The 24,787-nt window shown below is 37.4% G+C and overlaps 1 protein-coding gene across 14 annotated transcripts in view; it reads left to right on the plus strand.

The window, feature by feature from the left end:
* TANC2 (tetratricopeptide repeat, ankyrin repeat and coiled-coil containing 2) overlaps nt 1-24,787 on the plus strand; it is a 353,239-nt gene that overhangs the window by 263,851 nt on the left and 64,601 nt on the right. For all 14 annotated transcript variants that reach the window (XM_027624902.2, XM_027624912.2, XM_027624910.2 and 11 more), the window contains 2 exons: nt 2,602-2,735; nt 13,241-13,472. In XM_027624902.2, the coding sequence (XP_027480703.1) occupies nt 2,602-2,735; nt 13,241-13,472 (366 nt within the window). The remainder of the gene's footprint in view (nt 1-2,601; nt 2,736-13,240; nt 13,473-24,787) is intronic.

Here is a 24,787-nt window from a genome sequence, read left to right on the forward strand (position 1 = left end):
AATTAACTCTCTAGCCTATTCCAGTATTTTCCTTTGAGTACTTAAATATCACACCAGACTACATCTTATCTGAGTAATCCAAGAGGTTAACTCTTTGAGTGTGTCAGAAAGAAAACCAGATTGCTAATAGGCTCTCTGACTCCTCTGTATATCGCTGTTGCAGATAACAGGATGGTAGAATCCTGCAGGACAGAATAAATCCCGAGGGCAAAAAGAGCTGCTTTCTGAGAAAGCAAAGGTACCTGGGAGAGCAAGAGTTAATAGAACACAGCCCACGGGCTCCCCAAAGCAGAGGTTCTTTAAAGGTAGTTCATTAAGTTATTCTCTGACATCCATTGCCTTTTATCTCTAGAGGTATTCTAAAAATACCAGGACACTGCCATACTTGAGATAAATGTCCATATGTTGTGACTGTAGATTTGCCCTGATAGTTAACCTTCAAAACTTGAAGACGGTGTCAAAGGAGATAGAATATGTGGTTATGTATTTATCAGAATTACACAGAACCAGCAGTAGCCTTGTACAAAATAATTTTTGTTGTAATCTGCCCAAGTCCAAACTACCTCCTACCTCCGCCACTTTCCCAGAGCCACTAGACCTTAAAAAGGGTCAAGAATAAGTGACTGATAAAGCGTGTGAGCTGTTTTTCGGCATTAATCTGTTATTATGTAAGCTGGGGCTGGGAGTTTTCCTGGCAGCAGCAGAATTTCTTTCATTAATTAATAAGAATGATGTCTATATGAAGAGATGGCTTAATTTTTCTACAGTTTAATTTGCATCAAGCTGGGATAGGTTTATTTGAATTCCCAAGGGCTTTCCTAACCCTCCGTCAGAGATACCAGTGATACAGTTGTAGAAATAACGAGAACAAGGTGGAAAATCATTGGAGCTCCCAGCCTTCCATCTCTGCATCATCTGCCTTCTTTCTTCCGCCCCTGCCACCCGCACACTGCGCAGCACTGCTGGGAAAGATGTGAGCCTCTCAGCCTGCAGCCCTGCCTCGCCTGGCTCTGTCCTTCCCCCACAGACACTCAGCCCCCGGCCCGCCCCCTCCTTGTCATTTCCCTGGGACAGTACAGAAAAGCTGTCAAGGCAGGCAGTAGCCTGTCATCCTGCTTTCCACCCACACCCCTTCCCAAACCTGACTCCCCCCTCAGTCTCCACCACCACCATCATCACCCACCCCCCCCAGCACAGATACACAAAGAACAAAAACATTTTGTAAAAATAGACCCGTTGTGTAATTTAGGCATTATTACGTTACCTACAAGTATACTCAGTACAGTAGTTAGGGAAGCTCTGTCTAATACAAGACTATCTTTTCTCATCACTAAAAGTCTCAGGGTAGGTGTTACTTGGATTTGACACTTGCCAACAGCTGCCAAGCCCCCAGACAGCTGTTAAAGTGAGTAACCCCTACCCTCCCTAGTCTGCTCGTTTCAGAAGTCTGTTTTGCCGGTTTGCTGTACATACTGACTGCTACCTACCTATGAACTTGTTTCTCCTGTTCTCTGAGTACCAAGCAGAGAGTAAAGATACTCTGACAAAAAGGAGGTCATCTCTAGAAAACAGTAGCTGGAATACAGAAGGTATTCAGGCAGTAATTGCCCACAAAATCAAATACCAGATAAAGGGAATGGGGTGGGGAGAAGGAGTGAACAACAGAAATGATACAGCGACAGTCACTGAGCTTTACCTCAGTTCACACATTTTCAGTCTTTTTCCACTGCTGCCTCCCACTGCTATCCTCCTACAGTTATTCTGAACTCGGCTCCAGTGACCAGAGAATTTCCTCTCCCAGCTGGATGGAAGAAGTCTTAATTCAGTCCTACTGGTGGGGAGTTAAATGAGGACTACCTTCCCCTATTCCTCCTCTTTTGCAATGGCTAGTGACCATCAACAATCTCCTGATCTTGGTACCCGTTTTTATACTGTGATCTGTACCCATATATATATAGTCTATAGTCTATAATTTCTTATAGGAGATAAGACATTTTCTAAATAACATGAACAAATGGAATTTTTTAAAAACAGCTACCTTTATTTTTATTAAGTTACAATTCACATACCACACAATTCATCCACTTAAATTGTTCAACTCAGTACTTTCTAGTTTATTACAGAGTTGTGCAGCAATCACCATAATCTAATATCAGAACATTTTTGTCTCCCCCTAAAAGCAATGCCCATTAGTGGTCAATCTCCATTCTCCCCCTAACTCCCTACCTTCACCCCTATATAACCACCAATTTACTTTTTGTCTGTATGGATTTCTCTACTCTGGGAATTTCATATAAAGAGAATCATACAGTAGACGGTCTTCTGTAACTGGCTTCTTTGAATGAGTGTAATATTCCATTGTATGGATTTTCCATATTTTAACTGTTCGTTAGTTGGTGGTCATTTGGATTGTTTTCACTTTTGCACTGTTACGAATCTTGCTGCTTTGAACATTTGTGTACGAGTTTTTCTCTGGACCTAAGTTTTTATTTCTCTTGGAGTAGAATTGCTGGATCATAGAACAAATGGAATTTAACCAATCTTCCTTTTACTCAGGGCTTTATGAATATCTCATACAAACATGTCATCTTTTTAATCCAGATGTGGATGCCAACAGAGAGCTGCCACTCACACAGCCACCTTCAGCCCACTCATCCATCCCCAGTGGAAGCTGCCCAGGAACCCCAGAAATGCGCAGGCGGCAGGAGGAGGCTATGCGGAGACTAGCCTCGCAGGTACAATAGGGTTTCCAGGGTGCGGGCATGCCAGTTCCATTTGGACATAAAGGTAGGGGGACCCTTAGCAAAGTGGACAGAAATGTGTACAGCTATACCATGAGACCATGGAGAAAAGTTTCTCTTTCTTTGCTGCTCCTAGAAAAATACTTTGTCATTATGGAATGAAAACCTTATTGTTTGAAAGGCCCTCAGAAATAACCAGAGTCCCATAATGAATAGATAAAGAAGTCGAGACTCAAAGAAGTTATATGATTTATCCAAATCACAGTATAAGCACTCAGTAGTTTTTTATTCTCATTCCTAGTTCAAAACTCTTCCTTCTGTACTGTCCATAATATTTTTATATGTTTGGGTTTTAAATTTCTATTTTTATCAAAGTAACATATGCATGATTTCAAAAATCAAATAATGCTCAAAGACTTATAATAAAAACCAGCAATTCTTTTCCCCTCCTCACACCAAAGGCGCCACTTTCAACCCCTGAGGCTGTTCTTCTGATCTTTACCTCCACTGTTTCTAAATAATATTCATATCCTGCTGTAATTTTTTTCATCATTTTTATATGTTATCTCTTGCTGCTGCTTATGGATGATGAGAATTTTAGGTCTTTCACTTTCCTTCCTCCCTCCATCATCTCATACCATTATATCATGATTTTTGTCTGAATCCATATTACAGTATTTTTAGTATTAGTACTGTGCACATATGTTTCATTGTGGAACCAAGGATAACATTTCCTTCCTGAGCAATTTTGTTTTTCCTGGGGTTAGGAAATGCCTCATTTTAAATTTTGCTTATTCTTGACAGGGGGCACCTGGCTGGTTCAGTTGGTAGAGCATGTGACCATGTGACTCTTGATCTCAGGGTTGTGAGTTCAAGCCCCACGTTAGGTGTGTAGCCTACTTAAAAAAATTTTTTAAATAAAGTAAAATTTGCTTATTCTTTTTCAAATCTGTAGCTATAATCGATAATCCTTAATAGCTTTGTAAAATGCCTCTCAGTACAATTTTCTACATCAGTTACATTTCCCCTGAGACATTGATCTTAGAGCCTTCCATCAAGCTCAGCCTGGACCTAGGATGCTCTCGAGGCTTACCACCTAGCTGTTAATCCTGGAAACTCCCATTATTTCTCTTCTGTGTTTGATCCCATGTCATCATCTTCCTTTTTGATTTTATTTCTCATTTTGGTGGGGCACATCCGCCAGTGGCTTCCTATGAAATAGTGCATGGGAGGTAAGTTTTTAAAACTTAATGTTTCTAAAAGCATCTTTATTCCATTCTCATACATTACTATTTATTTGACATAATGTAATTCTAGGTTAAGAATTATTTCCCCTCAGAATTTTGAAGGCATTGCTCCATTGTCTTGAGCTTCTAATAATTTTGTTATTAAATGATGTTCTTATTCCTAATTCTTTTTTTTATTGAAGATTTTTATTCATCTATTTATTTGTCAGAGAGAGAGCTAGCACAAGCAGGGGGAGCGGCAGGCAGAGGGAGAAGCAGGTTGAGCAAGGAGCCCAATGAAGGACTCATTCCCAGGACTCTGGGATCATGACCTGAGCCAAAGGCAGACACTTAACTGACTGAGCCACCCAGGCATCCCTTATTCTTAATTCTTTATACCATTTTTGCTCTCCAGAAACTTTTAGGATCTTCTTTTTTATCACCATTGTCCTTGGGCCTTTTTTCCATTTATTCTTTTGGTACCTAGCAAGCCCTGGAGATAGTCTTTGATTGTGGGAAGTGCTTTTGTACTACTTATTGATAATTTTATCACCACCATGTGCTCTGTTTTCTCCTTCTACAACTCTTTTTAATCAAAAATTAGATTTCTTATACTGATACTCTAGTATCTTAAGTTTTCTTCCCTGTATTCTACTTTTGTTTTTCTATTTTGGTTTTTGATTTAACTTTAAGAGATTTTTCGCAACGTCCCCTTCCAGTCCTTTCACAAGGATTGGCTGTCATAGTTTTCCAATAACTCTTTTTTTTGCCCTAGTTGTTCCCTTCTTTTTCATAGCATTCTGTTCTTGTTTTATAGATGCAGTATTTTCTCTTATCTCTTCCTTAATACTTAGGCACTGGAAAACTGATTGGAAGCTTATGTGTATAGAGAGCTTAACTATACAGCAATAAGATGACCCACCAGCCTTTATTGGAAACACCCAAAAGTCAGTGTTCATAAAGTTTTTTCCTTGTGCTGTTCTTCTCTAGCAAAAAATCCACCCATCTCTTTCCTGGAGGATATATATCCTGGGTATATATCTAGAGCTGGCAAGAGAAGAGCTGGAGTTTCACCATTCAGTATGCAGACTTTTACTCAAGTCCCTCGCTTTCAGTCCTGCACTTGACCCTCACCTGTTCTGTGCCTGATATCCCTAAGTCTATTCTCCCTGGTTTTGTTTCTCTAATGAATATAATTCTCTTTCCTGTGGGTTTTGGAGAAGGTGGTCACCTGGCTGGGCAGGGTAGGTGTGGCTCTCTGGAGATCTAACTGCTCCTTATATAAACTTCAAATAATGTCTGTATTTTCAATTACCTTCCTCACCCCATCATCCACAGCACCTGGTGCTTCTAACTCCTGTGCTTTTCTGAGGTTTTACAGATGATTTGGACCCATCCTATTGTCCTTCCTCCCAGCAGACATTTGTTTCACGTTCTTCTATCTACTAAGTCATTTATGAATCATACATCTACTTTCTAACCTTCTATGTTATAATCTGAGATTATAGATAGCCATATAGGTGGAGTTTGCATGTCTCTTATTCTCCTTGTCTTTGAGGATTTTCAACAGAAGAACAAGAGTTATAACGTGTCTGTTTCCAATATTCAGAGAAATCTCTTGTCATGGTTAATTAGTAATGAGGAACAGGGAGTCATCTGTAATATCATAAGGTTCTAATTTCTTCATAGAAATCCAGTCCAGCCCAGAGCTCGAAGCAGCATATTTCCCCCAACTACGTTTTTAACTGTCCCGACTTATCAGTGGGCTTCTGAAACAGTCTCAGATTTCTCTCATATTCATTGCTAACTCGGTACAACTTTAAAAGACATCTGCTTTTTTCTAAATATTTTGGATAAACTAGCTCCTGCTGCTTCTTTGGAAGAATCAGAATAAATATCACCTTGGAAATACATTGAATGCTGAAGAGCTTCCATTATCATCATCAATTTACTCATTTAGAATGGGTGTTTGGAATGCATCAAATACAAGACTGAAGTTAAGTCAGTGAACAAAACAGACACAGTCCCCGCTGTTACATAGCCCACGTTCTCGCAGTGGGAGAAAGCCAATAAACAAACATGTAATATGTCAGATTGTGATGAGTGCTGAAAAGAGCTCCAGGAATTATGTCTCCCCACGTTGTCACTTCTTAGTCTCTCTCTTTCATCGAGAGAAAAAGTCTCAAGAAGTTTATGTTCAGTATTTGGGAAATGTTACATATTGTTTGCAGGAAATTAGTGACTACACGTAAGTGATCTCATTTTGGGGTGCCTGGGTGGCTCAGTTGTTAAGCGTCTGCCTTCAGCTCAGGTCATGATCCCGTGGTCCTGGGATCGAGCCCTGCATTGGGCTCTCTGCTCCGCGGGAAGCCTGCTTCTCCCTCTCCCATTCCCCCTGCTTGTGTTCCCTCTCTTTCCTGTCTGTCAAATAAATAAGTAAAAAAATCTTAAAAAAAAAAAAGTGATCTCATTTTAAATTCCATGATCGTGTCTATCATAAGCAAAATGTAAATCTCTTTTGTGCCTAGAGATGGGATATCTTTAAATTTATATTGAACATTGTATAAGAAATGGCCCTTTAAATTAAAATTGGTGTTTATGTTCAAGATTTGGAAAATGTTAAATATTGTAAGTAGGAAATTAGTGATTATTTACACTTACTCAAGGAATATATTTTAAATTTCATGATTATTTCTTCCTTAAGCAAAATGCAAATGCACCTGTTTGCACCTAGAGATGGGACGGTTTTAAGTTTATAGTAAATGTTGTACGAGAAATGGCACCTTATTATCCCAGTAATTGTGCCATGTGTTACATTTTAAGTATATAAGCTTGTTCTTGGAAGCATAAAGCAGAAGCCAGCAATCGTACTTCTCACTATATAACAAGCCAGTAAGCAGAAGCCTTTTCAGTAAGATTTTCAAATCAATTAGTATTTTGAGGAGGTAAGCTAATATATGTGAATTAGAAGTGTCCGTGAAGGGGCGCCTGGGTGGCTCAGTCATTAAGCATCTGCCTTAGGCTCAGGTCATGATCCCAGGGTCCTGGGATCGAGCCCCACATTGGGTTCCCTGCTCAACAGGAAGCCTGCTTCTCCCGCTCCCACTCCCACCTGCTTGTGTTCCCACTCTCGCTGTCTCTCTCTCTGTCAAATAAATAAATAAATAAAAATCTTAAAAAGTGTCCACGAAAAACCTCTTGATTTGATAAAGTTCTTAGTGCCAATTCTTGTATATCAGTAATTATCATTGATATTTTCAGGACCTATTGTTAGGTGGGGAGGAAAGTGCACAGGAGTGACTATGGGATGCTAACTTTCATGTAAGAAAGAAAGGGATATAAAAAAAATGCACATGTATCTGCTTATTTGTGCAAAAGAAATGCAGGAAGGATAAACCAGAAGGAAAAGATACTGGTTACCTAAAGCTGGTTGGTGGGAATGGAGAATAGGAAGAAATGGGTAATGGAAATGGGGTACCCATTAAGATGAAGAGTGAATGACACTCCTTTGCATGTATTTTTTTGTATAGCTATGACTCTTGGAAATATAGTGATGTTTCACATACCCAAAACATAATTAAAACCAACCAGTATGTTGGGGTGGGGGAAGCCCAAAGTAGAATCCAAACATTCACAAATAACCCTCACTGTATTTCAAGATTTTATGCATTTATTTAGAGTGAGAGAGAGTGCACACACGCGAGCAGGGGGAGGGGCAGAGGGAGAGAGAGAATCCCAAGCAGACTCCATGCTGAGTGCGGAGCCCAATGCAGGCTCACAACCCTGTGATCATGACCTGAGTGAAAATCAAGAGTTGGACACTTAATCAGCTGAGCCACCTGGGTGCCCCAAACCTAACTATATTTCAAATGAATAACATGACCACACTGAAGAAGGCAGTTTGGAAGACAACATCTTGACTGAATACTATAAGGCTAAAGACAAAAATAACTGTGCCTAAATGCTATATTCTGATGAATAAATGTGTTTTTCGCAGGGGTGTGGTTAGCAATTCTGAAAATCCTTCATGTATATATTAGATTTGATTGGATAAATAAAAATATTGTAAATAGCAACCCCAGGTTTCTCATTGTTGGAGAAAGAAGTTAACAAATGAGGAAAGGGAAATCTAAAGTGAGCCAGGCGGTACTGGATTGAAATCTGAGATATGAGCGTATACTCGCAATTTTTAATATGTATATCTGTATCGATAGATATTTCAGTAGATAGAGAGATACAGAAATATAGATGAATCTTTATGTGTTAGTATATGTATGTGCATTTCCTAGCTCTCTCCACTGAGAGGGCCCCAAATCAAAGACACTTCAATAGCAATAAGCATGCCTACTATTCAGATCTTGTTTTATAAACACCATTCTCCAATAAAAGAAACCAGGGCTCTGAAGAAGTTAGATAATGCCAGATCTGGGCAGGGTAAATATAAGAGGAGCCTGGGGTGTCTTGTGGTACCAGAAAGCAAGAAAGTGCTTTTAAAAAGATGGGGGCTTCTTGAAAGAACACAGATACCAACCTGAAGGAAGTCCTAATGACCGAAGCTGGAACAAAGTGAACAACAAAATATAGTATTGGATATAACCAATGGAATAGAATAAGTCCATATTTATTAAATCACTCAAGTAAATAAATGGGGGAAAAGAGATAGCTCTTTCTTCCAGTAGAATTCTAATAGTAAATGTAGAAGGAAAGAGGGAGGAAATAGAACATCACTCTCAGGCAAACACTATGTGATTAATTGTTGCAGACAAGATCCACTGATGTATACTAAAGTCAGTGGGCAAAAGTTTGAGGAGAAACAGGTTTTGCATTGTCTCAGTGTCTCCTCCAAGATGTTTATTAACTACCAAGGGAAAGAGAGTAACTTTATAGTAGAGAAATCTGGCAGAAAACTTTACTTTAACCGAAGTGATCAAGGGTCAGCATCGTCAGTAACAAGACACATCAACATCGTGGGCCCCATGATATGATCCACTGAGAAGGACACAACATTCTTTTTGTGGTATTCTTGCCCAGAAATCTCAGTTGGATTATGAGGAAAACATCAGACAAACTCAAACTGACATTCACCAGAATAACTGCTCAGTACTCTTCAGAAGTGTCAAGGTCATGAAAAACAAAGACTGAGGAGCTCCTACAGACTACAGGAGTCTGAGGAGAAATAACAACTAAATGCAATACAGGGACCTGGATAGAATCGTGGAACAGAAAAAGGACATTAGTGGAAAACTGGTGAAATTTGAATAATGCCTTTAGTTAATAATATATTGTGCCAGTGTTATTTCCTAGTTTTGATAATTATGCTATGGTTATGTAAGATATTAATAAAAAGAGAAGCTGGGTGAGGGATATACAGAAACAGAAACTCTGTGTACTACTTTTGCAACATTTCTGTAAGTCTAAAATTAGTTCAAAATAAAAAGTTAAAGAATAAATAAAAGTCCTACTGCCAAAAAACAAAAAAAAAAAAAAAAGATCTACAAGCTGGAAAATTACTGAGGCAGAACCCAAGTCTGGAAGCTATTCTTAGCTTCCAGGCCCAGGGTAAGGATTAGAGTCAGAGTTGAGGGACAGGGAGAGGCAAGAAGAGGTTGTTATTCATACTAAACCTCCAGGTCCCTGGAAATATTAGAAGCCACACTAAAGTGTTGGAAGGAATGTGCTGAGCAAGAAGTTAGTCAGGTGGGGATGAGGGAATTCAAGGAGTGATGAAAAGGAGACATGGAATAAGAATATGAGAGCAGACCTGAAGGGAGGATGTTTGCAACATTAGAATTTAAATGGTACAAATGCCAGTCATTATGTAAATCAAGTTTTTATTTCCAGATGTATTCCACATAGAGCTGTCCTCTTCTTTATGTGAGATTAGCTTAATCCTGTCACAGATTATTCATTTGAAGTAGAAAACAGTCTTTGGAGAGTGAAGGCCTGGGATTTTTTTTTTTTAATTTTTTTTAAATTTTTTTTCCCTTTAAATTTTTTTATTGTTATGTCAATCACTATACATTACATCATTAGTTTTTGATGTAGTGTTCCATGATTCATTGTTTGTGCATAACACCCAGTGCTCCACGCAGAACGTGCCCTCTTCAATACCCATCACCAGGCTAACCCATCCCCCCACCCCCCTGCCCTCCAGAACCCTGTTTATTTTTCAGAGTGAAGGCCTGGGATTTTTAACACAAGCCTGACAGATTTGCTGCCACTCAATCATTTGGCCCTTTGATGAGGATTATACTTCATCTTATGATTTCTTCTCTACAGCACTAAATCAAAGTTTTTTATTTTTATTTTATTTTTTTTAAGATTTTTTTTTTTTTTAAGTAATCTCTACACCCAAGGCAGGGCTTAAACCCACAACCCCAAGCTCGAGTGGCATATTCCACAGACTGAGCCAGCCAAGGGCCCCAAATCAAAGTTTCTTATACCCAAAGCTATACTGACCTCCAGTCTTTTCTTTTGTCTATAGAGCCTGCACACCTGCTTTTTTTCCTTCCCTCATAGGAGTAATTTAAAATTTACTTTCTATCAGGGTATCTGGGTGGCTCAGTCAGTTAAGTGTCCTACTCTTGATTTCGGCTCAGGTCCTGATCTCATGGTCATGAGATCAAGCCCCACATCAGGCTCTATGCTGAGTGTGGAACCTGTTTAAGATTCTCCCTCTCCCTCTGTCCTTCCCCTCCTCTCCCTCTCTAAAAAATAATAAATAAAATTTACTTGCTGTCTTTCCCAAAGAATTAATATAATTCTGGTCATATCAGACATATTTTGGCTAAAATTATTTTAATAAAAAGTCTAAGGATTTAACGTAAGACAAACTTGAAATGGAGAGAAATTATGCATAGTTGAAAATGAAATTTCAACAAATCATCATGAGAGACAAGAATTCAAGGAGAAAGGTTCTACCTGCTGATTTTAGGGGTAGACAAGAATTCAAGGAGAAAGGTTTTACCTGCTGATTTTGGGGGTAGACTAAATTCTGAATCATTTCCAAGAAGTTGGAATGACAGTGACTGAATATAGGTGGCCATGATAACTTTCTCAAGGTTGCAGGGAAAAATCTAATACCACTGAACACTGGTACAATGAGAGACTGAAGGAAAAAAAACTACATTAGCAGACTTGTTTCCTATTTGTATATGTAGGAAAAGTTGTAGATGATGTCAATAGACAATTTAGAGAAAGTACCAAATAGGTTTGACAGATGCACCTGTGTTTCTCAGTTACTATGTGTGCATGTTCTATGTACATATGCTACATAACTGCTTTGAAATGTCTAGTAAATAACCTATTTTTAGCCACAGTGCAAATTTCGTGGAAATGTTGAATGGTCTTTCTACCTGAATTCTGCAAAGCAATCAAGACTTTATACTTGGAATGCTGAAGAAATATTTTAAACTGAAAGAAAGAAAGGTAGCCACAGAAGGGGTAACTTTAGCAATGTCCTTTGTTAGATAAAACCTCATTCAGCCAAGAGCACAGATGAGTTTTCTCCCCACCCCCCTCCCCTAGCACAGATAATTTTTAATAAAATCAGTAAGAAAAACCTCTTCCTAAATTCCTGAATTTTTATTTTCAAACTTCTATCCCATTACTTTATGCAAAGGGTAAGTTACAGCTGATTTGCTCAGCTGTGCTTCACTTTGACATGTGGAAGCAGTCAAGGTAAAATGTGATGAAAGTTCATAGTGATTCAGAGGTTTGCTGTTTGCTTTTTATGAAGTGGATATTTGTATCCATGTGGATATAACCACTGACATTCACTGTTCATTGGGAGGACAGATCAGTTGCTGCCAGGTTTTCTCTTTGGTTCCTTACATTGTGCTCAAGATAGGTAATAAAGCAATGACCAATCTATCTAAAGAAAAGAGTGGAGATTTTTTAAATATAACTTCTCATTTCCAATTCCATATTGTGCTCACATATCATTGCTTCACTCACAAGCAATCCTGTCCTCAGCTTTCTGTGGATAGTAACATTTCCAGTATTAAATTTTTCTCTGTGTGCTTAATGAGAAGGATTTCAGGTTTAAAAAAAAATGTTTTTTAAAAAAAAGTGACATTTCTAGTATTTGTAAAAGAGCAAGAATGACCATACTTGTAGATTGGGAGTCTTTTCAAAATAGAACACTTTAGTGGATGACTGTTCTCTGAGAGATGATAGAAGAGCTGGAGTCCCAGTAGTACATCTATGAATTCTCCTAGGGTAATTTTCCCCTGCCTAAAGGCACAAAGTCAGTAGTCAAAATAGAGAATACAGAACTTCGATGATGATAATAATGGAGAAGAAGAGGAGAAGGGGGAGGTGATGATGATGATGATGATGGCAGCATCAGCTGACATCACTGTGCACCTTTTTGTGCTGAGCACCATGCCAAGTACTTTCCATACATTCAAGCTGAATCTCCCCTGCCAATTTCATGTTATCTCCTCAGTCACTTCACTTTCGTGAGTAGTACTGAGCCAGCAGAGTGCTGTAGATTAAAATCACCCTATGCACTTACCCTTGAGGCAAAGAGAACAACCAGAAGGTATGGCGTGAGCTCTGTGCACATTCAAACAAACAAACAAACAAACAACCCAGAGGTTAAAACCAGGTTCCCCCCAGACAGCCCAGATGGATGGATGATATTAAGACTCACACATTTTCCAAGTTCTTTGAATTTAAGACCTGCAGCTAACAAAAATCTCAGTCATTTCCTTTTTCCTGTCATCTAATTCTGATTGTGTCTGGGTGCTAGAAAATACTAATGATAATTCTTAAATCTGAATTATTTTTTATAAAGCTATTTACAACAACATTAATTTTTAAAAGTAAGGAGTTAATAAGTATATGTGTTTATTGAGATTAACAAGGTCTTTCTGGGATCATTTTATTCCTAATGCTTTATTACAAGATTGGACTTTTTCCTGTACTATTTCATGCTGAATAAATATTAGAGAGATAAATGTAAATCTTTATTCTCAGACTTGTTTCCTATTTCTTATAATCTAAAACCCAAATTCTACAAAGGAATGTTATAATCCAAAACTCAATTTGCATTTATAAATTTTAATATGTGTATACAATAGAAATATTGTATCAAATTTCTGATCTTAGATAAAGCAGGCAGTTTCTGAGATAGCAGCTTTTGTTTTTACTTGAAGAAGTTGAGGAATGGGGAGATGGAAGACAATGTTAGAGAATGATCATATAGTAACCATGGCTATTGCTCTTGCTCCTGGTAAACCTGTTTGCATTCTCATCTTTCTGTTGTAGGTGGTTGCCTATCACTATTGCCAAGCAGATAATGCCTACACCTGCCTGGTCCCAGAATTTGTCCACAATGTTGCTGCCCTGCTCTGCCGCTCACCTCAGCTGACGGCCTATCGGGAGCAGCTTCTTCGGGAGCCTCACTTACAGAGCATGCTGAGCCTTCGGTCCTGTGTTCAAGACCCCATGGCCTCCTTCCGGAGGGGAGTCCTGGAGCCCCTGGAGAATCTCCACAAAGGTACAGATGGGGTGCACAGAAGGCAAAAGGTGGAAGCTTTGGAGTCCAAGTTCACCTAGAGTGTGCCATAGAAATGATTTTTATCACATTGCCAAAACCAAACGTGCCATAGCTGATGTCCCGCAGGATACGGTTAACAGAGAAAAGATTTTACTTGAGAAAAATGAAAATTCCTACAGGAACTGCTACTTCTTTCCTTCTTTCTCTCTAAAAATTCTCGTTCTCACTTCCAAATAGAATACATTTTTCCTGTACTAAAGGTAGTAGAGCTTCTAGTCTTTTCTGTAGAATTCAAAAAAATCAGTAAAACCATGGCTCCAACTCCATGTTGTGGAGTTTGGTTAGAAACCTCCTCATCATTATGTTTGGGTTTTGTTTTGTTTTGTTTTGTTTTACTCCACAGTCAGGTAAAATAAAATGGTATCCATGGCTGCACAACTCTGTATGTCTTAAACCTCAGCTTTCCACTAAAAACTATTTAAAAGGTATTTAAGATATTTTTAGGAAATGGGGGAAAAAATAAAATGGAATCCATCTCCCTCTCGTGCTCACACCCTTCCTCCCTCTTTCCTCTACAATTCTAGTGTCAGCTGTGGCCTACGCGCGAGCATCTCCTCCTTCACCCATGTCTACCCCATCCCCTTAACAGTGTTTGTCAGTGCTGGAAGCCAGAGAAAAGGACTTGAGTGAGCAAGAGGTTCCTGAGCAATTGTGTTTATTCCTGAGAGACTTTTACATCTTTCTTGAAGGTTTTCGAGGTACTCAGTAAGAAAAAGTGACCATAATTTCCTTTCTCTCGGCCACCGTCTTCAGTTATTTCAACCTCCATACTAGTTACTTGGATATCAGAGTTTCTCTTCTCAATTCTGATGACCTCTGTGTACCTCTACTACCGATTAGCTTCTCTGTACCCTGGACTTTTTTAAACCTTGGAATTTCTCCACAGATATTTTAAAGCATATTTTCTGTACGATCAGTCTACATCCTGCTAATTCTGCCTTCGTGATGTTTTCTCACATCCATCAGTCTCAGATTCATTCCTGCCATTGTTACCCCAAAGACCATTCAGTTGCTCATGGCATCATGTCTATATTACTACCCTTCCTGGTCTTCTCTGGGTTTTTGGTTTAATGCTTCTTTTATATCATAGGACACTTAGAAAATTATAAAAACTTGTATAGCATACTGAGCTAAAAAATCGCAACTCCTTATAGCTAGATATAACTGGCCTTGAGGTTACAGCCGTGCCAAGCCCCCAGAGCCCTGAGGGCTAAAGAGCTTCATTTTTAAGCACACCTCTAACCCATTCTTGACATACCTAGTAGGGAAACTCTGTCCCAACCTGTGCAGTCTTGTAGACTTTATGTACTGCTTTCAAATAAAGCTTCATCAAGTATCACTTTCATCACTTAATTTCCCTGTTCAGAAACCTGACTCCCTATTGCTACTGAATTAACTTCCAGCTTCTTAGTCTAGCGTATAAGGTACTTGATGGCATGGGTCCAACCCACTTTCCAGCCTCCCTATATACTTTTACCTATATGAACCCTGTGTTTACATGTAAAATACTCACTAGTTCTTAAACACTCACTTACGTGTTCCTGCCTCCATACATTTGCTCACTGTTCCATTTCTTGTTATGCCTTCTGCTTACATCTCTATCAGAATTCTACCCATCTTTCAATAACCAGCTTAAATGCCACCTCATTCATAAAAGCCTGCTGATCCCCCTGCCACCCTCTAGTAAGATACAGTATTCTTCCAAATTGATATTAGGTTGTTTTTTTTTTTACAATTTTTAATTTAGAGTATTTAACACATTATTAAATGCATAAGATTTAAAATTTTATTACTAACATTTATTGAACTCTATGTCAGATACTACAGATACTATACTTTGTGCTTTATAAGAATTAGTTATTTCTGTACCTGTCCTATCCTTTTGACTAAATTGTATGCTACTGAAGTTAGGAACGTTTTCTCATTCATCTTCTATCCTTCATATTGGTTACCCCACCTTGAACACAGGAGGCATTTCAGGAAATAAAGTTTGAACAAGTAAGCGAACATTGAAACTGCTCACATACTGGGTGCCTTGAAGGAAGGACAGTGATACAAGGATTTACATCTTACGACTCATTCAAGGCGAATATCCAAATGCTTGCAGATTCAGCTCTAGATTGTCAGCCATGACTCATGTGTTTCAGTTTTGCTTTAGATACACCTGCTGCTCATGTAGGTCTCCATAAGCAGCTTTAGATATCCTTACTGGTAAATATTATTCTAAGTGAATTTAATTATTCCACCTATTCCCACGTTCTTACTTTAAAACAAAATTCCCATGATGAGCAATAGCTGAAAACACAATTTAAAAAATAAATGAAATACTAAAAAATTATTTTATCAACCAGTAAGAAGGCAGGAAAGAAAAACAGTATTTTTTTTTTTAAATGGAACAAGTGGGAATAAAAGGCACAGCTTAGAGACTGTAGTCAGTGATATGAAAGTGTTACACGGTGACAGACGGTAGCCACACTGGTGGTGAGCATATGTAATGTATAGAGAGGTTGAACTGTGTCGTAAGCCTGAAACCAATGTAACATTGTGTGTCAGCTATACTCAAATTTAAAAAAAATTTTAATTAAAGTTAAAAAAAAGCAATATAAGAAAATAAAATGGGTGTTGTGTTCAGCTGCTAAAAAAAGAAACAGTAAGTTAAGCAGAGAAAGAAAAATACTGTATGATCTCACTTATATGTGGGATATAAAAAATCTAAAAACAAAACAAAACAACCAATCTCATAGATACAGAGAACACGTTGATGGTTGCAAGAGGTGGGAGGTGGGGTATGGGAGAAATGGAAGAAAGGGGTGAAAAGATAAAAACTTCCAGTTATAAAATTCGTAAGTCATGGAAATATACAGCATGGTGACTATAGTTAATAATACTGTATTGCATATTTGAAACTTGCTAAGAGAGTAAGTCTTAAAAGTTCTCATCACAAGAAAAGAAAGTTTATAATTTTGTAAGGTGATAGATGTTAACTAGACATGTGGTTTTCATTTCACAGTGTATACAAATATCGAATCATTATGCTGTAGAACTGAACCAAAAACACAAAATCAAATTAAATTTTTTTAAAAAGCAAAATGCTATACTTAAAGTCAGTCATATCAATAATTACATTATTTTAAACGGACTGAGCATTTCTTTTAAAAGCAGAAACTACCACATCAAATAAAAAATGAGACCCAACAGTATGCTATCTACAAGAGGGTTATCTGAATACAAAGACACAGATTGAAAGTGAAGGGATAGAAAAATATATACCATAAAAAAAAAAAAGAAAAATATGTACCATGTCACCATGCAGCATAAGAAAGCTGGAGTGGGTATATTAATGTGAGGCAGAGCAGACCTCAAGATGAGAAATGTTACCAGAGGGCCATTTGATAAACGTAAAAGGAGACAAATTTCTGGGAAGATAAAATAATCCTAAATGTGTATATACCTAGTAACAGAGGCTCAAATTACATGAATCATTGTCAAATCACTATGTTGTACACCTGAAACAAATACAACATTGTATATCAACCGTACTTTACTACTACATATTTTTTAAAAAGAATGAAAAATTTCAAAATAAAGTTTTTTAAGTGAAAAAAATACATGAGTCAAAAACTTATAGAACTAAAGAGATAAATAGGCAGATAATCATAGCTGGAGATTTTAACACCTCTCAATAAGTATTAGAACAAGCAGATAAAAACCAAGTGTGTAGATTTCAACAACACTGTCAGCCAACTTGATCCACTCACAATTTATAGACTACTACCCAATAACTGCAGAATATATATTCTTCTCAAGTACACAAGGACCATACTCTGGGCCATAAAACCAAGTCTGAAGGTTTCAAAATATTAAAATCTTATAGAAAATGTCATCTGAGATAATGGAACTAAATGAGAAATCGATACAAATAAAATCCCCAAATATTTAGAAATTTAACAACATACTTCTAAATAACCAATGAGACAAAGAAGAAATCACAGAAGAAATGATAAAGTATCTCAAAATGAATAGTGTAAAATCAATGTCTAAGTTTCTGACTTAATAAACTAGAAAAAAAATGAGGAAAATAAACCCAAAGTAAGCAGAAAGAAGAGTAAAATCAAGAACAGACATCAATAAATAGAAAAAAAATTAATATTTAAAATGAATAAACCCTTTGCAAGACTGATCAAGGAAATGAGAAAAAAACTCAACATCAGATATAAAAGGGAGATGGCACTATAGTTCCTATAGACGTTAAAAGGAGAATAAGGGATTATTACAGGCATCTTTATAACATAAATTCAACAACATAAACTGGACAAATTCTCCAAAAAATACAGCTTACCGAAAGTGACTCAAGGACAAATAGAAAATCTGAATAGCCCTTATCTATTTAATTTAATTTGTAATTTAAAAGGGAAAAAAATCTTCAACCAAAAAACTCTAGGCTGAGATGGTTTCACTGATGAATTGTTTTCAACATTTAAAGAAGAAATAATATTTCTGCAAAAACAATAAAATTAAAAAGATGAAGAAATAATATCATACACATATGTCTTCAGAAAACTGGAGAAGGGAACATTTCTCAACTTGTTTTATTAGACTAGTATTACATTGAAAACCAAATATGGTAAGGATCTCGTAAGAAAAGAAAATTACAGATCAGTATTCCTCATGACCATAATAGCAAAATCCTGAAAAAACTTAGAGCAAATCAGTTAGTCCTACTCGATCAGGAATGCAATGTTAGTTTATTCTTTTAATTTTATTTTATTTTATTATGTTATGTTATATTAGTCACCATAAAATACATCATTAGTTTTTGATGCAGTGTTCCATGATTCATTGTTTTCATATAACACCCAGTGCTCCACACAGTGCGTGCCCTCCTTAATACCCATCACCAGGCTAACCCATCCCCTCACCCCTCTCCCCTCTAAATCCCTCAGTTTGTTTCTCGGAGTCCATAGTCTCTCATGGTTCGTCTCTCCCTCCGATTCCCCCCCCTCATTTTTCCCTTCCTTCTCCTAGTGTCCTCCATGCTGTTCCTTATGTTCCACAAATAAGTGAAACCATATGATAATTGACTTTCTCTGCTTGACTTATTTCACTTAGCATAATCTCCTCCAATCCCATCCATGTTGATATAAAAGTTGGGTATTCATCCTTTTTGATGGCTGAGTAAATATTCCAGTGTATATTCGGACCACATCTTCTTCATCCATTCATCTGTTGAAGGGCATTTGAAAGTTTATCGGGGTAATTCATCATATTAACAGAATAAATGAGAAAATCTATATGTCTTTATATAAATATATATTTATGTAAAATTTTGCATACATAATCTTCTCAATAAAGGCATTAAAGCATTTGACCAAATATTACAGTTAACAATAAAAACTTTCTGCAAACTAAGAATAGAAGAAAACCTAGTCTAATAAAGGAAAACTCCAAAAAACACACAGCTAATAATGAAATGTTAAATATTTTCCCCCTAATATCAGGAATAAGACAAGAATGTTCCCTCACTCACACACTTATATTAAATATTCAGCATTCCACTGGTAGTTCCAGCTAGCACAAGAAGAAAGCAAACAAGCAAATAGTAAAGATTGAAAAGGAAGAAATAAAACTGTCTTTATTTGTAGATTATGTACCTAAAACACTCTCAGGAATCTATAAAAGAAATAATAAGCCTACTAGAACTAATAATAAATATAGAACTCCAGGCTGTAAGACCAAAATGCATATATCTATTGTATTTTTATAGTGGCAGAAAACAATTGAAAACTGAAACTTAAAAAGTAGTGTGGCAGGTTTTTTTTTTTTAAGTTTTTTTATTTATTTAAGTAATCTCTATACCCAACGTGCGGCTCGAACTCACAACCCTGAGATCAAGAGTTGCACACTCCTCCAACTGAGCCAGCCAGGTGCCCCCATAGTGTGGCAGTTTGAAAAGATGGCTGTAAATTCTTTGACATTCCTCCTACCCAGAGTTGGGGGTCTATGTCTTCTCCTCTTGAATCTTAGTAGGCTTGTGACTGCTTCAACCAGTAGAATACTATACAGTGATGCTATGTGACATCTTGAGGCTAGGTCATAAATGCATGCAGTTTCCATCTTGTTCACTGAAACACTTGCTTTTGGAGGATTGCATTGTCACGTAAAAAGTAAAGAAGTACAAAACAACGTAAGTGTTCCAGTTGACTGCCCTGATATGGGAGTTTTTGTTCCAGATGATTTCAGCACAGCCATTTAAGTAACCCCTACCTGTCTGATGCAGCAGTAGATAACTGGAACAAACAATATTTTATGTAGCATCAAAATACTTAAGAAAAAAATTTAACAAAAGATGTATAAGACCTCCACAGTGAAAGCTACAAAACATTGCAGAGTGAAATTAAAGAACTTAGTAAATGGAAAAAATATACCATGTTTGTAGATTAGAATTTTTCCCCAAACTGGTCTGTAGATTCAACATAATCCTAATGAAGAGAAGATTAAGACACTTCACAAAAGAAGATACACAAATGTGCCTACAAGCACATGAAAAAGTGTTTAACATTATTAGTCATCAGGAAAATGCAAATTAAAATCAAAATGAGACACCAATTTACTCCCACTAGAATAGTTAAAATTTTTTAGGTCAAACATCAAATGTCAGTGACAGTGATAAGCAACTGGAACTCTCTCACATTGCTGTGGGAGTATAAAATGGTACAACTACTTTGGAAAACTATTTGGCAGTTCCTTATAAAGTTAAATATAAATCTCCTTTATGACCAAGAAATTCTATGCCTATGTATTTACCCAAAAGAAATGAAAACATATGTCTACAAAAAAGACTTATACGAGAATGTTCATAGCAGCTTTATTCACGGTAGTTAAAAACTGGATACAACCCAAATGTCCATCAACAGAAGAATGGATAAACAAATTGTAGTATATTCACTCAATGGAATACTTCATAATATTAAAAGGAAATAAACTAATAATATGCTCAACAAAGTAGATGAATCTCAAAATTATGTTAAGCAAAAAAAGCAAATGTATATAGTCTGTGGTGATAGAAGAGTGATTGCCTATTGATGATTGGGAGGGAATCTAAGGGAAAGTTCTGGAATGATGGAAATGTTTTATAGTTTGATTGGGATGTTAGTTACATGAGTATATATACATATTTGTCGAAACTGATCAAAGTGTACCGTTAAGATCTTCACAATTAACTGTAAGTAAATTTTATTGCAATAATTTTTAAGATAGAGAATTTTTAAAGGTCGATGAAGCTTTCTTTCCAGGAAAGTTCAGTGGAAAACATTTTCAGTTTAGATTCAGAAGCTAGATTGCAAATTGTACATTTTTCTTTTAAAAAATGAAAGTGCTAGATTGCAAATTATACATTTTTCTTTTAAAAAAAATGAAAGTGCCTGGGTGGCTCAGTTAAGTGTCTGCCTTTGACTCAGGTCGTGATCCCAGGGTCCTGGGATTGAGCCCGCATTGGATTCCCTGCTCAGAGGGGAGCCTGCTTCTCCCTCTCCCCCTGCTCGTGCCCTTTCTCTCTTTTTCTCTCTCTCTCTTGCTTGCTCACTCAAATAAATAAAATCTTTTTTTTAAAAATGAAAGTCAAGGGGCACCTGGGTGGCTCAGTTGGTTAAGCGACTGCCTTTGGCTCAGGTCATGATCCCGGGGTTCTGGGATCGAGCCCCACATCGGGCTCCCTGCTCTGCGGGAGGCCTGCTTCCCCCTCTCCCGCTCCCACTGCTTGTGTTCCTGCTCTCGCTGTGTGTGTATCTCTCGCTCTGTCAATTAAATAAATGGAATCTTTAAAAAAAAAAATGAAAATATTTTCAAAATACTTTAAGGTTCTACAAGTGTGGTGGCTAAAACATACACAGGGGTGCCTGGGTGGCACAGTTGTTTCAGCATCCCACTCCTGATTTTGGCTCAGGTCATGATCTCAGGGTCATGAAATTGAGCCCCACATCAGGCTCTGCACTGGGCGTGGAGCCATCTTAAGATTCTCTCTCTCTTCTTTCCCTCTCCCTCTGCCCTACTCCGCACATGCAGGTGCATGCTCTCTCTCGAAAAAAAAAATTTTTTTTTAAATAATAAAACACATACATACAAAACAAATGAAAAAGTTTTGAAGTTTCCTGGTGAGCTTTTGCTTCAGCCACCAATATGCAATGAAAGGAGATACTAATTTATTACCACAACTAAAAGGAAGATAATTCACATGTACAGCTTTTCTGAACAAAAATGTCTGTTATGAGCCTTACTTTCACTTTTGATAATTCTTTTTTTTTCCACTTTTGATAATTCTTATACAGTATACTAGTAATAAAATCCCATGCAGTAGGATTTAGTTCTGACTATGGTACTAGCTACCATCTCTTCTCTTTTAGTCTCTGTAATTCTTATTTCTCTCAGGGGCAGAGTGTCATAATGGGGCTGCTAAGCAAGTCAGTTCCAGCATTTAAGTGTACATATAAGCGAGGGCAGTAGGGAATCCCTGGGGAATACAGTTTTACAAGGGAATAAAAACAAAGGTTAAAGGGTTTAGAAACTTTTCCAGGGACTTGTCAGCTAGAACAATGGCTCCTAAGCACCAGTCCATCTGAAGTTTTCATTAGTCCCATTACAAAATAAGAAAAGAGAAACAGCCTAGAATTTGTCTTTCCTATTTTTTTTAATATTAAAATATTTTTATTCTATGAACTAATGGTGGTAGTAGATGGTAGTTGCGCTTTAAATGTTCTTACATGGCAGGGTGCCTGGCAGTAGAGCATGTGACTCATGATCCTTGGGGTTGTGAGTTCAAGCCCCACGTTGGGTGTAAAGCCTACTTTAAAAAAAAGAAGAAGAAGAAGTAGCAGTCCTTTGTTGGTCCCCAATTTTTTTTTAAATTTTCATTTGTCTGTAAAATCTTTTAAAGCTACTGATGATAGAGTAGGTATTTAACCTGCAGAAGTTTGGAAATGAACATGCAGAAGCATTCTTGTAAGGCTAGTTGCATTTGAGAGGTGAAATCTAAAGATCATTAAGGCCTCATCTCTTAAATTTATAACTGAGATATCTTGCCATTTAGCAAAGGAAAAGGAAATTTTTTAGGAATACTCTCGTTTTACAATATTAATACCATTTGGAAATCCTTTACATTTATTCTTCTGAATCCTAAAAAAGGTAACCTTAGATAAACATGATGTCCTTATTTCTTAAGAGATGAAATTTTTTATTATTATGTTAATCACCATACATCACATCATTAGTTTTTCATGTAGTGTTCCATGATTCATTGTTTGCGTATAACACCCAGTGCTCCATGCAGAACGTACCCTCCTTAATACCCACCACCTGGCCAACCCATCCCTCCCACCCCCCCTCCCCTCTAGAACCCTCAGTTTGTTTTTCAGAGTCCATTGTCTCTCATGGTTCATCTCCCCCTCTGATTTCCTCCCCCCTTCATTCTTCCCCTCCTGCTATCTTCTTTTTTTTTTTTTTAACATATAATGTATTATTTGTTTCAGAGGTACAGATCTGTGATTCAACAGTCTTGCACAATTCACAGTGCTCACCATAGCACATACCCTCCCCAATGTCTGTCCCCCAGCCACCCCATCCCTCCCACCCCCCACCACTCCAGCAACCCTCAGTTTGTTTCCTGAGGTTAAGAATTCCTCATATCAGTGAGGTCGTATGATACATGTCTCTCTCTGATTGACTTATTTTGCTCAGCATAATACCCTCCAGTTCTATCCACGTCGTTGCAAATGGCAAGATTTCATTCCTTTTGATGGCTGCATAATATTCCTGCGTGTGTGTGTGTGTGTGTGTGTGTGTGTGTGTGTCTTCTTTATCCATTCATCTGTCAATGGACATCTTGGCTCTTTCCACAGTTTGGCTATTGTGGACATTGCTGCTATAAACATCGGGGTGCATGTACCCCTTCAGATCCCTACATTTGTATCTTTGGGGTAAATACCTAGTAGTGCAATTGCTGGATCGTATGGTAGCTCTATTTTCAACTTTTTGAGGAACCTCCATACCGTTTTCCAGAGTGGCTGCACCAGCTTGCATTCCCACCAGCAGTGTAGGAGGGTTCCCCTTTCTCCGCATCCCCGCCAACAACAGATGAAATATTTTTGATACTTCCTTCATATCACCTGTATTAATAGGTGACTTCTAAGTAACTTCTTCAAGGAAGCAAATCTCCAAAAAAAGGAAAAAATAGCCAAGATTGAGAACAATATAATTATCTTAAGTGGGACATATTTCCTTTTTTTAAAAAAAAGAAATGATATATTGTCTACTTTACTCTTGGCAAGAATAATATACTCTGGGAATTTATGCAAATGAAAATTTTATTTTATCAGCAATTGAATTATTTCATTCATTAAAATGTCTAGATAATTTAGAGCATGTTCTTGATCTTTATGCTTAAGAATGTGTTTGAAATGTTTTTCCCAAAGAAAATCCCAGCAGATGCATTATCACCAGACTTTTTCTCCATTGGAAGATCCTGGCTTTTTGATGAAGGAGTCTGGGTGAAGTTAAGGGAGGTATAATTGAAGTTGGGGAGGCAGTGGTGTGTTGATAAAATTTTAACAGCCAGCTGGAGAAGGAGAGCTTGTGGTATTTGCTTGTTTCCACTGTGTAAATAAATATTCTCACCTCGGCCAATTTCAGGCTACCAGGCTGCTTAACAACTAGCTCTTAAAAATACTGCAGTGGGTTCTCCTGGACCAGTACAGGATGGCTTCAGCATACCACTTGGTGGGGCAAGGTGATGGTGCCCCCACCTTTGTGGGTCAGTCCATTAGTTCCAAACAACTTTTTTCTCTTCCCTAATTCTTTGGACTTCCCTATTCTTAGGAATAATGTTTTTTCCTTAGTACTATATCATCAAGGATGTCATTTCATTAATGATCATTGTTAATAGAGCTGGAATCCATAGTTCATTTCAGAAAGTCACCAACTGAAAGTACTAGTTAAAACTCTTCATAATTTGAGAACTGACTTATAGTCCTTACAATATTGAAATTAAGTTGCTATAAATATAAAGCTTGTACTTTGGGGGGAAAATAGTAAGTTTTATTAATCATGAAAAAAATCTGCATATTTTCAAATAGAAAACCAAAATATGTATTTTTGATTGGTCTTGACTCTTTCAAAAGAGCCAATCTTGTACAGAAATCCACAGACTTTTCCTTTTGTCTCCAACTTACTCTTTTCCTCCTCAGATGTAACCTGTGTTCCATTTC

Source organism: Zalophus californianus, chromosome 16, assembly GCF_009762305.2.
Source record: "Zalophus californianus isolate mZalCal1 chromosome 16, mZalCal1.pri.v2, whole genome shotgun sequence".
Taxonomy (NCBI): domain Eukaryota; kingdom Metazoa; phylum Chordata; class Mammalia; order Carnivora; family Otariidae; genus Zalophus; species Zalophus californianus.